This window comes from Lates calcarifer, unplaced genomic scaffold (assembly GCF_001640805.2).
Source record: "Lates calcarifer isolate ASB-BC8 unplaced genomic scaffold, TLL_Latcal_v3 _unitig_341_quiver_2220, whole genome shotgun sequence".
Classification (NCBI taxonomy): Eukaryota; Metazoa; Chordata; class Actinopteri; family Centropomidae; genus Lates; species Lates calcarifer.
In genome coordinates this window covers 8,136-20,620 of record NW_026116480.1, presented here as the reverse complement: position 1 = coordinate 20,620, position 12,485 = coordinate 8,136, and the positions used below count along the sequence as shown (strand labels likewise).

The 12,485-nt window shown below is 41.0% G+C and overlaps 1 protein-coding gene across 1 annotated transcript; it reads right to left on the bottom strand.

Moving 5' to 3' along the window:
• Positions 1 to 2,994: 2,994 nt before the first annotated feature.
• LOC108894459 (cobalamin trafficking protein CblD-like) lies at positions 2,995 to 9,728 on the bottom strand. The gene is given in 9 exon segments (XM_051068216.1): positions 2,995 to 3,266; positions 3,269 to 3,425; positions 3,897 to 3,983; positions 5,307 to 5,437; positions 6,761 to 6,869; positions 7,502 to 7,719; positions 7,962 to 8,106; positions 9,205 to 9,307; positions 9,682 to 9,728. Coding segments are annotated over 8 exon segments (891 nt in total). The 5' UTR covers positions 9,214 to 9,307; positions 9,682 to 9,728; the 3' UTR covers positions 2,995 to 3,231.
• Between the last annotated feature and the right edge of the window lie 2,757 nt (positions 9,729 to 12,485).

Sequence of the window (12,485 nt, the reverse complement as noted above, 5' to 3'; positions counted from 1 at the left end):
TGCAGTGAATTAAGGTCTGAAACCAGGCTACTTCAAAGAAGCATAACATGATAGAACAAAAAATTAACCTTTAATAATGCACTAAACAATATTATAAATTAGTATTCACTAGTACTCAGCACCATTGTAATGTAAAGAGAGGGAATAATGGACTTTGATTCATCGGGTGGACACACAGACCACTCCAAAAAAAAATGTGAATGCACATTTAACAGTAGACAATGATAACTGAAAAACACACCAACTCTGTTGTAGGTTTTGTAGCATATCCTGTTCCCTGCTCCTGATGCAGAGATTTGAATTATGTAGCACAAGTGGAGAGCTGTAGAGAAAACCATAGAGGTTAGTCTCTCTATCTGATACAGAGCAGAAAAATATTCCAATAGCTTGATCTCTTAAACAGTGATACAAAAAACTGTTGCAGCTGAGAGGTGGATAGACCATGAACTGCTCAGTGGTAAAGGCTAATTTTATGAAGAAAAGGAAGGTGGGGCAGTTATCCTGTTCCTGGAGTCAGCGGTGCCCCCTCCCCTGTTATCCCACTGGAATGTCAGGGGAAACGGATTAGACAGGGGTCAGAGGTGCAGGCCAGGTGAAATTACACGGACCTCTGATTGTGAGCGAGGGAACGTCATACACGCTGTACTGTGTGTATTGGTGTACTGTGCCCTTTAAACAAGCCAATGTATGAATGTACAGTATGTGACCGAGATGGTGGACTGTCTTTGTGAACTGTTTGTTCCAGCAGTGAATGTGATATTTATTGAGAAAGATGGGTTTAAGAAGACATGGACGGCAACTAGTACCAAATGTAAATGTATGAGTTGAGTCCTACTAATGCATGCCAGGACTGGGTTACACTAGCTACTAAAATTGTGTGTGTTAAGACTATGGTTAAGAGCTTCTTAAGTTTTCATTAACTACCAGCTTGACACGTGACTCAAGCTTTCAATACCTGACAGTGTTTGATATGCAGTGCTGCACTGCACCAAGAGTCATTAAACCAAAAATGAATATTAATATGATGTACCAGTGAGTTTGCTACCTCAGAATCTCCCTCTGAGCAAATCCCCCATAGTAAAATGCAGTGCTCAGGTAACACACTTATAACTTTTCACAGAGTGTACTTAATGGGTTAGAAGACCAACTCAGAATTTTAAACTTTAAATTTTACATCCTCATACACACGGTAAAGAAACAAGAGGCTGTTTGTCACTTTCATCCAAAACGACTCATGACTCAATGGTTAAACTTTGGTTTACCTTTGGTTAGGGTTAGACAACTGTTTGGGAAAATTGTCATGATATAACTACCTATTGCCACCCCTACTTTAGAGAAGACAGGAGGGTTGCATGTCTTGAAATCTCAACCATCTCTCAATTGAAGGTTTTGTACAAACAGTTAATTTTGTCATTTTTAGATGGTCATTATATTGCCACGCTGTAAAGCTACTCAGTTCAACCATATCCATGTTCCTCTATTTAAGTGGCTCACAATTATATAGTTCTATTTCCCAGCATGCCTTCCTTCCCCCACCTGCATGGCACCAGTCTACAGCTTGTTTGTGCTTTTGTCAGCCCAAGACAATGCAGTGTGGTTCATTACAAACCTTGGGGCTGATCTGAGTTGTAATTGAATGGAATTCCTGGTGTGAAGGTCTAACAGGATTACTGGATGTGGAGATGTGACAGAGCGGGGCTCCCAGTGTGGTCAGCCAGGGGATTACGCAGTGAGAACACAGTGTGGCTGTGGTTTCCAGCGCTCACCACAGACACACACATGTTCACACCTTCAAACACTCCACCTGAACTGTTTTCCACGAGTCAGTACTGGCAGCTTTCATTTATCTGTTCCAGTTAATGCTCTCTAATGTGATACTGTTGTTCATTGTTCTAGTACTGAGTGAGTGTGATATACTGCCTGTTTCTGTAAACATACAGTACACAATCACTCAGAAAGCTGCGTCAAAGCATTCATTTGTAGTAGGCAGACAGTTGTCAAATGAAATGTTATGATGGGAAGGTTTTGAAAAGCTCTCCCACTCCTGGCACCATCTTTAGAAACTACTTAAAGTGTATTGGGAAATTTTCACATCCTTTATAACACACTACTATATGTCATCAACTTTGTGTTTTCTTTCTCTCCTGTTTGTTTCTTAGTTTATGCTTCCCCTGTCTGTCCTCTCTCTCCCTGTCCTCCCTCTGCAAGGATGATTTCTAGTGGAGGTATAAAACCGTGCACACGTCAAAAACAAAAAAAAGCTGGTGATGCTATAACCAAGGTACAGGCATTTTGGCCAGTAACTCCTGCATCATACATTGCACATTCAAAAACCTCACATCTATGTGTTCTGTTAATTCAGCTGAATCTTGTCTGAATCTCACACCAATTTCCACCTAATTCAGCAGAATTATGAAATATGCAAAATGTATTTTTTCAAACTCCTCCAAAGCATAGCACATAAAACGGTTACTGTTTCCTGTGTGGCATCACCCGGTGATGACACATTGACACACTGCCCCTTGTGTGTCTATTAAAAATGGCTGACATTCTGCTGCTTCTCTACCCTCCGTAGCAACGTGTGAACAGGGGATCAAAATTGGATTTTTGCAGACATCAGTATTCGAATATAAACTGTTAGGGTCTATTCAAATGTTCATGAACATACAGAACAACAAAACATTTTCTTTGTTCGGTATTCAAATGTCCTCACTCTTAATTTCTAATCTTAAACACCGTCATAGTGATGACAAGGAGTGTTTGTGTGTGTTTTTTGCTTATGCTACTCTGTCACTGTGTGGAACAGTCAGTTTGAAGCTAGTAGGGGTGTAGATAGAACATGTTCAGTCTCCCCCTGCTGATATTGGTATTTTATTGTCAGGGCAAATCTCAGTGACAGTATAATCTAACCCTTTCATGAAAAATCTGAATACAGTTCAGACAACACAATCAGATAAGAACTGATTTGAAACTGGTTACAGAAACACTTGCAGCTCAGTCAAGAAACACTTTATTCTGTTGACAGCAGCATTTCAACCTGTGAGATCTGTATCTATAAATATAAATCAATATCAGCTAATATCTGTACATACATGCTGCAAAGGTAAAAACACTGAGGAGTCAGTTAATAATGTTCTTGAAGGATTGCGTTAAAATGGATACCATCACCAAACCAGTCCAGACAGGTTTTTACATAGTACAGTGGGCAGCCCAGTGTCCCTGAGTTTATGTTCAGCTGCCTTGCAGCTTCTTCATGATAAGGCTGCTGGTGGTGCGTTGGTGAATATTGTCCCCACAAAAACATGTGTCCCCCACAGAGTGTGTCGGATTACTCTGCAGCAGCCCAGGTCCTCGATCTGGAAGCCCAGGTGATGGTACCTATCATCTGTCTCAAACAGCGTGTTGTTGGTGTATGAGCCAAAGAACTGGAAAGGGACACACACATTTATCATTCAGAAATAATTCAGACCCATTTTCAGTATACACACACAACCAATGATATCTAGACTGCTGTACATTTCCAAGGGCTTACCACACTCTTTCCCTTCTTATTACTGCTCCACAACTTTGTTAAAACAAGTTAGTTGTTATTTTTGTGAGGGTCTCTTACTTACCTTAGACTAATCTGGCTCAACACTATATTTAAGTCAAACTGGACATTGGGGATCTATAGACTCCTAATTAGCATGCGCTTGGTTGCACAGTTGAGTTAGTGGACACAATAGAACAGTCAGGGAGTGGATCTTTATGCAGGCTGTTAAAAAATATGTGTAAAGTCACAAAAACTGACCACTACACATGGTCTTTCTAGTATTCACTCTTGAATTGTTGAGCAAGTTGTGAATGTGTTTAACTCTTAAAACAATAAGACAGTAACAGCAATAGTGGTATCTTACCGCCAGGCCTGAGGATGGGTCGATAAAGTCAGCCCAGAATCCTTCTCTCTGCAGAGCGTAGCAAATCTCCTTCGCTCCATCAATAAACTGCACAGAAAGGAGCAACTATCATTAATGTGTGATACAACAACAACGGTGCTTCATTTGATTTACTTCTGATATGATAATGGGAACACAACTGGAAACTCCACATTCACCACACCAAGGTGAAAGTTTGGGCCAAAATACAAATTTGGATTAAAACTCATTCACTGAGCACTTATTACTCAATGGAAAATGTACAGCATAGGACTGAACGACATGGACACTTGCAAACAGTACACCTATAACACTGTAGGTTACCAGCCAGTTCACTCTGTTAAGATAATAGTCATAGAAAATGCTCCCTCCACCTCCACCCAAACTACAGAGCATCCCACTCCTCAATTTGGTTAGAGACATCTGACAATCCAGCAACCCACTCAAATACTATGATGAAAAGTCTTCTAATTTTTCTAAATGAGTCTCTGAATGAATGAGATCTGGTGACTGCCAAGGCCATAGAAAATGATTCCCTTCAGTGTCATACCCATCAAATCAACGATCACTATGGGGGCACTGTCATCCTGTTTCTCCACTCATTTATTCTGTTTTTTCCTTTAATTTGTCATCCATCTGTATACAGTACTGTGCAAAGTTTTATAAGCTTTAGATGTTTAGACTCCTATCATCAGTTCCATCAGAGAGGTGTCTGACTGCCCCCACATTCATTCTGCAGTAAGACAAGGATCCCAAACATAGAGCCAGAGTCATAAAGAACTATCAGAAAAGAGACACTGAGAACACTGAACACTGAGACAGCCTCAGTCCACAGAGCAACTGTGGCAGATCTATCTAAACTTTTGACATTACTTTGCAATCAACAAAGTAATTCTGATTGTAGCAAGACATGTTGCAGATGTCAGCAGATGCTTCTTGTCAACAACAAACTCAAAATGTTGTTTTTACAAGTCAGAATTGCTCTAACCCACATCTCCAATCTGGTTTCCAGGTTTGGCTCCAATTAGTTTCTGTTTATGTCAGTGACCGAGGGGTTCACATAGTTTTTCTGACCTGCACTGTGAATGTTTGAATGATGTTTTCAATATGGACAAGAACAATGTAATTATTTCTTTGTTATAATACATTGTGCCAGTTCATAATTGTAATTTAAATGAAGATCTGACTATAAGATGTATGTTTTAAATGTTTTTCATGTTACATGTCTACATTTGTTTTGTCACAGCACTCTTCACTTTAAAAATAAGAGAAGGAGATGTGAAGAACCTGCTGTGTATCTGAGCATTACTTAAAAACACAGTATGAACTGTCAGACAGGAGAAATCCTGAAGCAGCATCATAAGTTCAAACAAACTCCAGACAGCAGCTTACCTTGTCAAGCATCTGCTCTCTCTCTTGTTCCACCTCAGCACACCATGACGTCATATCGTTCTGGGTCTTTTGGGTAACTGTGACCACCATCATACCAGAGGATGGCGCCTCAGGAAACATGGACTGGAAATCTGTTCATCACATTATCAGGAGACACACAAATGAGACAGAAACACTGCTTCTCATCAGCTAGAACAGCTACACCCAGCTATTGTTGCTCTAGTAGACACAAAGAGAATGACATACTTTTGAATTATCAGACAGAGACAGTGGCATTTTGACAAAATTGAGCTATTAACACAGGACAATGTGTACAAACAGCTTTTGCCTGGTTCTTAATAACTAGTGCAAACTAGAAAATGCATTTCCTGCAGTAAATGCAGCGTGAATACTGCAGCAATGCTGAAGCAATGCTTAAAATGTCTGGAAACATAGTTGAAATGCAGAAGAAAATTGAAAGCCAAAAGTAATCTCTGAAGTAATGGTTAAAATTGAATAGCAGAATATATAAAAAGCAGAATAGCAAAATAGCAAAATTGCAGAAAAAGCTGAATAGTACAAATAGCAGAAAAAAGGCTGAGTAAGTATAAATGTCCAGGAAAAACTAAACATTTTGACAGCTGAATGGTTTGCCATCAGGTAATCAATTTCACTTTGGTTCAGTGACCAGAGGAGCCTGGGATCAAACTGCCAACCCTCTCATCGGGAAGCATCCTCTCTATATGGTGCACCACTGAAGCACACACAGCAGAAATTTTGGAAAATAAGCATACATATAAATCTCTCTAGGATTCAAAAATAAAGCTTTTTTGTTGAGATGTTAGTATTTTCTGTGAGCGCTTGAGTAGTTGAGCATGAAAATATACACACTCCAAACACAATGGGAGACATGATTAGTTAAAGAAGCGGGGAGGACAGGAGAGTTCCATACTTAAGGTGGTCACATGACACACTGATAAATCTTCCAAGAAACTATAACAACCCTCACAAAAACACCACAAATCTCCTAAATTAAACATTTTAGCAGCATTAAAAAGGTACACCATTAAAAGATCAAGGTCTTGGTAACATTTTAAGCCAAATATGGAGTCTGCAGCTGCACATACGTCAGACTAGTAAGATTGCAAAGTTGAATACATTTCCAAAAGGATGAGCTGAGCTTCCATAGGATTACATTCATTTTTTAATTGATAAAAAAAATGGATAAAATCGCACATGAATAGTAGAAAATACAAGCACGCGTGTCCTTCAAAAGCTGAACATTTTGATACCTGAATTGTTTCTGTAGCACAAAGTATGTATGTATATATGACTAATTAGTGTACAGAAGAAAAAGAAGAAAAAAGTGGGTAAAAGTTTATGGATGTAGAAGCACAATAGTGTAATAATAATAAAGAAAAAGGTGCTGGATGTTATGAATGATATGTGTGAGGAGTGCAGTATCAGTGCTGTACCTTTCTGTAGTAGCTCAGGGCAGGACTGTATGGCACACTCCACACTGACATTGTCAAAGTACTGTTCAGCTCTACTGACACTCTGAGATGAGTCCGGGTCATCTTTCTCCTGACACACACACACACACACACACACACACACACACACACACACACACATAGACAACTGTCAGAAGAAGCAAGTGAATTTTTAGGATGTGAGGAATAGATCCAGTGACTCAGAGTCATTAGCAGGCATTAGCATTTTGAGCAAACTGGTTCAGAGCTGCAGCAAGATTCACTTCCATTACTAGTGGTGGTGGTCAATGTCGATAAATTGATCTATTATTCTGAAGGCTGAAGGGGAAGCTTTGGCCGGTTGGATGTTACTTGCGGGCTGCCAGGTGATGATCAATGATATATGTAGTATGTATAAAAGAGGAAGAGAGTAAGAGAAGAATACAGTGAGAGAATGTGGTAAATGCTCTTTCTCTTCATAAGTAGTTTAACTTTGTTTAACTGGTTTCGTTTTGTTTAACCAGGGAGTTACATAACTGCTAACACAGCATGAAATACATTTGGCACTGATTTTGGAACAGTAGTTGAACTGTGGACTGGTGTCCTGGTGAAATTATTAACAGAAGGGCTAACCAATTAGAAATTGTTTTTTCTGGCCATGGTATCTGAGTGGCTTTCCTCTTTAAAATTAAGCAGTCTTCCTGTCATCAGAAAAAGTACTCATGTTAACATCATTACACTTACAAAGAAGTCTCCGATGAACTGGGCCAGTATGAACTCATGTCTCTCACTACTGGATGGGGCCGACAGCACATCAGGGACCATCTTGTGTGTCAGGTTCTTCTCCTGCTTTGCTAATCCTTCTAGGTGGCAGTCAAAACCCACATTACCAGGTAGCTGGAAGCGCTGGTCCTGGGGCCCAAAAGGTCCCATACTCTCATCAGGCCACACAGTCCGCAGTCCTTAACCAGGGAGGCAAATCAGGAAAAGTACATGATGTATGAAAATTCAGGTTTCACACAAAGGTTTAGTCCATACCAAAAACAAATGGATCAGAGGAAGAGAGTGCACAGCTATTTAACATTTTGATATGTGTTTTTGCAACCTACTCAAAACTGACCGGCCGAATGTCAATCCAGTATAACGAGACACTCACTGTGATCCAGCTATGTTAAAGTGTAAACCAAAAACATGTATGACATACCCATGTCAGATGGAGTGATGGCTACATGGGGCTCATCAGAGCCTGAGGATCCAGCAGCAGAGAAGGCTCTGGCTCCAGCCACACGATGCACCAACACATGAAGTCCTGGGAGGTAAGAGACCAGCCTGGCTTTGCGGCACAGCACCTGAGCACAAACACAACACACGCTAACACATCAATGGTAGCAACTTTCACAAAGTCCCAACTACACATTGTTTACTGAGAGTCCGTAGGGTATTCAAAATGAAAAAAAAAACAACTCAGTAAATAGATTTAAAAAACACCTTTGTGTTCAAAAGTCCAAATGGTGAAAACCAAGTTGGGCTAACATACACAAACCTCTTAACTTCAGTCAAAATTAATGTGTCAAGAGATCTATAGGTTTTGTGATAAAGGAACGCACTCTCCCACCATCCAAACATACACTCAGTGGTCACTTTAATAGGAACACTGTGGGTAGTTCCTCCCTTTGCTCTCAAAACAGCCTCAGTTCTTCCATATAGATTCCACAAAGGAATTCCACAATGTTGGAGATTCTGCTCCACGTTGACATGATTGCATCACATCATTTCTGAAGATCAGCTGCACATTCAAGCTGGCAACAGGTGCCCTGTTGGATTCAGATCGAGTAACTGGGGAGGCCACTGAAGTGGTCTTCTGCTGTTGTAGTCCATTTACCTCAAGATTGGACATATTGTACGTTCTAAAATACTTTTCTCCTCACCATAGTTGTAAAGAGTGCTTATCTGAGTTATCAAAGCCTTTCTGTCAGCTCCAATCATTCTCCTCTGACCTCTCTCATCAGGCGTTTCCCTTCACAGAACTGATGCTAAATTGGTGTTTTTTTTGTTTTTGGCACCATTCTAAGCAAACTCTAGAGACACCGCCATGAATAAGCAGGTGTGCAAGTGTGACAATCCATTGCGATTCAATACAACAGCTCTGCCATAAAGTTTACCTACCCGTGCGGTGGTCAGAATGATATTGCTGACAGTGATAAAACACAGAGGTGAATAAACAACACGTTGCAGACATCACACCAGCTGACTTTTGACAGAACAATTGGATTCGACTGCATCAAACATTACAGCTGTACCTAGTAAAGCAAACTTTGAGTGGACATACAGTTGGATATGCACTGCCCGTCGCCATCTCACGTACTCCTGCTTTCCTCACCCAAACACACACAGTTACGTCATATTTATCGCTGTCTCTTAAACAGCTGCATATACACTTGACTTACACTGGCCATTCTGGTGCGTCTGTGTCTGCTTGCAGGGTCCAGTTGTGTTTCTGTGTGGATGATGAATCAACAGCAAGCACGTCTATTTTGGCTCAGCTTCAACCTAGAGACATGCAGACAGTCAGAAAGACAAACACACCAAGATAACACATGTACAAATACCCTGATAACTCCAAGGCTCAAACGTCCATTACGTAAGCTAAATGCTCCCCCCTTATCCTCCTGTATCTCTGTGAATCTGACGGCCACACTATCACCGGACAAGTTTGAACAAGTACGCTAGCATTAGCTATTACTGCAGGCTAACAGAGTAGTAGAAAACTACCTGGTGTCAAGAGGTTCACTCTGACTGTGAGGAACAAACAAATTCGTAACTCCTTTCTCTGTCGTATTACGAAGACCCAGCTTATTCACAGCTAACGTTAGCGCAACAGCTGCTCACCAACAGCTAACGTTAGTACAGCAGAAGCCATTCACCTTGAGTCCGCACATGCGTTTTATGGTGGAGGCTCGTCCCTTTCTTTGGTGGATGGCAGGTATCAAACAGCTTCAGTGCGCATTACCGCCCCTACTGGTCTGGAGGGTTCCTCTGCCTCTTAAATATTGTCTATTAATAATGCATTTGCTTCGTTAAATGTGTGTCTCATTTCCATTTCAGACACATACAAAGACTCCTATCTGTTGCACTGATGTATGCTGCGTACAGTTTAACTTTGATGCACTGTATGTTTTACATTAACCTGTACGTATGTATGTATGTAAAATGTAACTTTTGTGTACATTTTCACCATCCTCTAACTGATCTCTAACTGAATTAAAGCTGCGAGCAGCGTTGAACGGGCCCTCGCACCCGGCGCCCGTCGGGGGAGCGGCGACCGCGGGACCCCGGCAACCGCGGGGTCAACGCAGGTCGCAGGGCACACGCTGGCGTAACAGTTCACACTTCCGAGATGTAAAAATTTTAAATAAAAGCTTTTATGCTAATTATTTTCTGTGATAATATTTTTCAGAGCTCATCATCTGTGACAGCTCTTGGCTCTCCTGACTGTAACCTCTCTGTGGCAGCTTCTCACAGACTCAATCAACTCCTCTTCCCCTCCCCCCTCAAACACAAACACAAACACAAACACACACACACACACACAGATACCCCCTCCCAAAAGGAGATAAAACTCAGTTTTAACTTGAGTTTACAAGCTTTGAGCTTTGAGCAAAAGCATTTTTTTGCAAGTTCTGTTATTGGGTGCATATATAAATCATTTATGCTTAAACAAGGGTTATAATGAAGTTATTTGAACAGTGAATATCTCATCTGCCTAAAGTCAGGGCGAAGCCACTAACCAGCTGTAGGGATGGGTATCATTAGGATTTTATCTTTATCCATACAGACCCCTATCAGTCCAGCTCAGACTGTTACTGGTTTAAGAGAGTGAAGTTTATAGCAATTTGCAAAATTTGGAGATTAGTGACAAACTAACCAGTTAGACTACATACAGACAAGCTTTCATTTTAGCTGTTAGTAACAGTTTGCCATGAGCTTGACCAGCGTGCTGTGCTTCGTGTTAAACATGTCATGAGACTGTGGACAACGTTTGAGCCAGCTTTGACATCTGCAGATATGAGTTTCTGAAGAGGGGCCTGCTGAGGTTAGATGTGCTGAATAATATCCATTTTCATATCAGAAAAAACACTGCATTAAACATTGTCTTAGCTCACTGAGCTGAGGTCAACAGGTAATATAACCAACCTGTGAGGTGGCTCACCCCCGTAAGATAAACACATAAATGATCCCTGATAGAACCGATAATTAAAGGCACATCAGTGACAGGGAATGCTATTAAAACTAAACTATAAACTGGTGACATTAACTGCAAAAGAAGATTTTTATTGATACATTTCAGGTAGAATTTAGTTTTCAATAAGGAAAATGCTGTAAGAAACCTGAATTTGTTGCAACAAATTTAAAATAAAAGCTTTTATGCTAATTATTTTCTGTGATAATATTTTTCAGAGCTCATCATCTGTGACAGCTCTTGGCTCTCCTGACTGTAACCTCCCTGTGGCAGCTTCTCACAGACTCAATCAACTCCTCTTCCCCTCCCCCCTCAAACACACACACACAGACACACACACACAGAGACCCCCTTCCAAAAACCCATCAAAGAGTAATACAATGGCTCCATCTGTAGGATAAAGTAGAGAGTCGCAACAGGAAGTTACCCCAAAATCTGAGGTTTCAAACAGGAAGTTGGGTTTCCGAACTTTGACGGGCCAGAACCGGCACACGCTTCGACCCAAACTCACAATTTTCGGAGGACTTCTTCCAAAAATTGTCAAGGAGGGGCTGACAACATTTGAAGTGAATCTGGTCACCCGTCTAGAAACTGGACATCACACTATAAAATATGTCATTTCCTGCTATAAATAGGTGGCGCTACAACAATTGTATGAATATTGACATATGGATGTGTGCAGATAGGTACCATTAACAATCCTGTAAAGTTTGATGCAGTTTGGACAAAGTATGGCCGAAATATAGCAAAAATAAAGCAACTTCCTGTTTCGTGGCGAGTAATCGAACTTTGAGGGGCCATAACTTCCACGCCCTTCAACAAAAACTCAAAATCTGCCGCAATTTAACATCGTCTATGTCTTAAGAACATACTATTAAGTTTTGAAGTCAATGGGATAATGCGTCTAGGACTAGTTCGCGTTCAAGCGACCCCTGGAAATGGCCAAAAACACACAATTTTTTCACCTTCCGGTCAAAATAAAAATACTTTCTGTTGGGTTTAGAATATGGCTCCAAGAGACTTTTTGGTGCGTCATGGGATGTTACATATGTGTGCAGATTTTCAGATTTTTAGGCGCAACGGGCTTGAGGGGCTGTTCCGTTTAAAAATGTAGGTGGCGCTACCGAGGGCATTTTACCACGCCCATGCTCAAGACCCCTAAATTATTAAATTTTTCGCCGTGCCTGACGCGTCTGCAAATTTTGGTAAGTTTTCACGCATGTTAAGGCCCTCAAAAAGCCGATCTAAGAGGCGGAAAAAGAAGAAAAAAAATAATAATAATAATAATAATAATAATTAAAGCTGCGAGCAGCGTTGAACGGGCCCTCGCACCCGGCGCCCGTCGGGGGAGCGGCGACCGCGGGACCCCGGCAACCGCGGGGTCAACGCAGGTCGCAGGGCACACGCTGGCGTAACAGTTCACACTTCCGAGATGTAAAAATTTTAAATAAAAGCTTTTATGCTAATTATTTTCTGTGATAATATTAT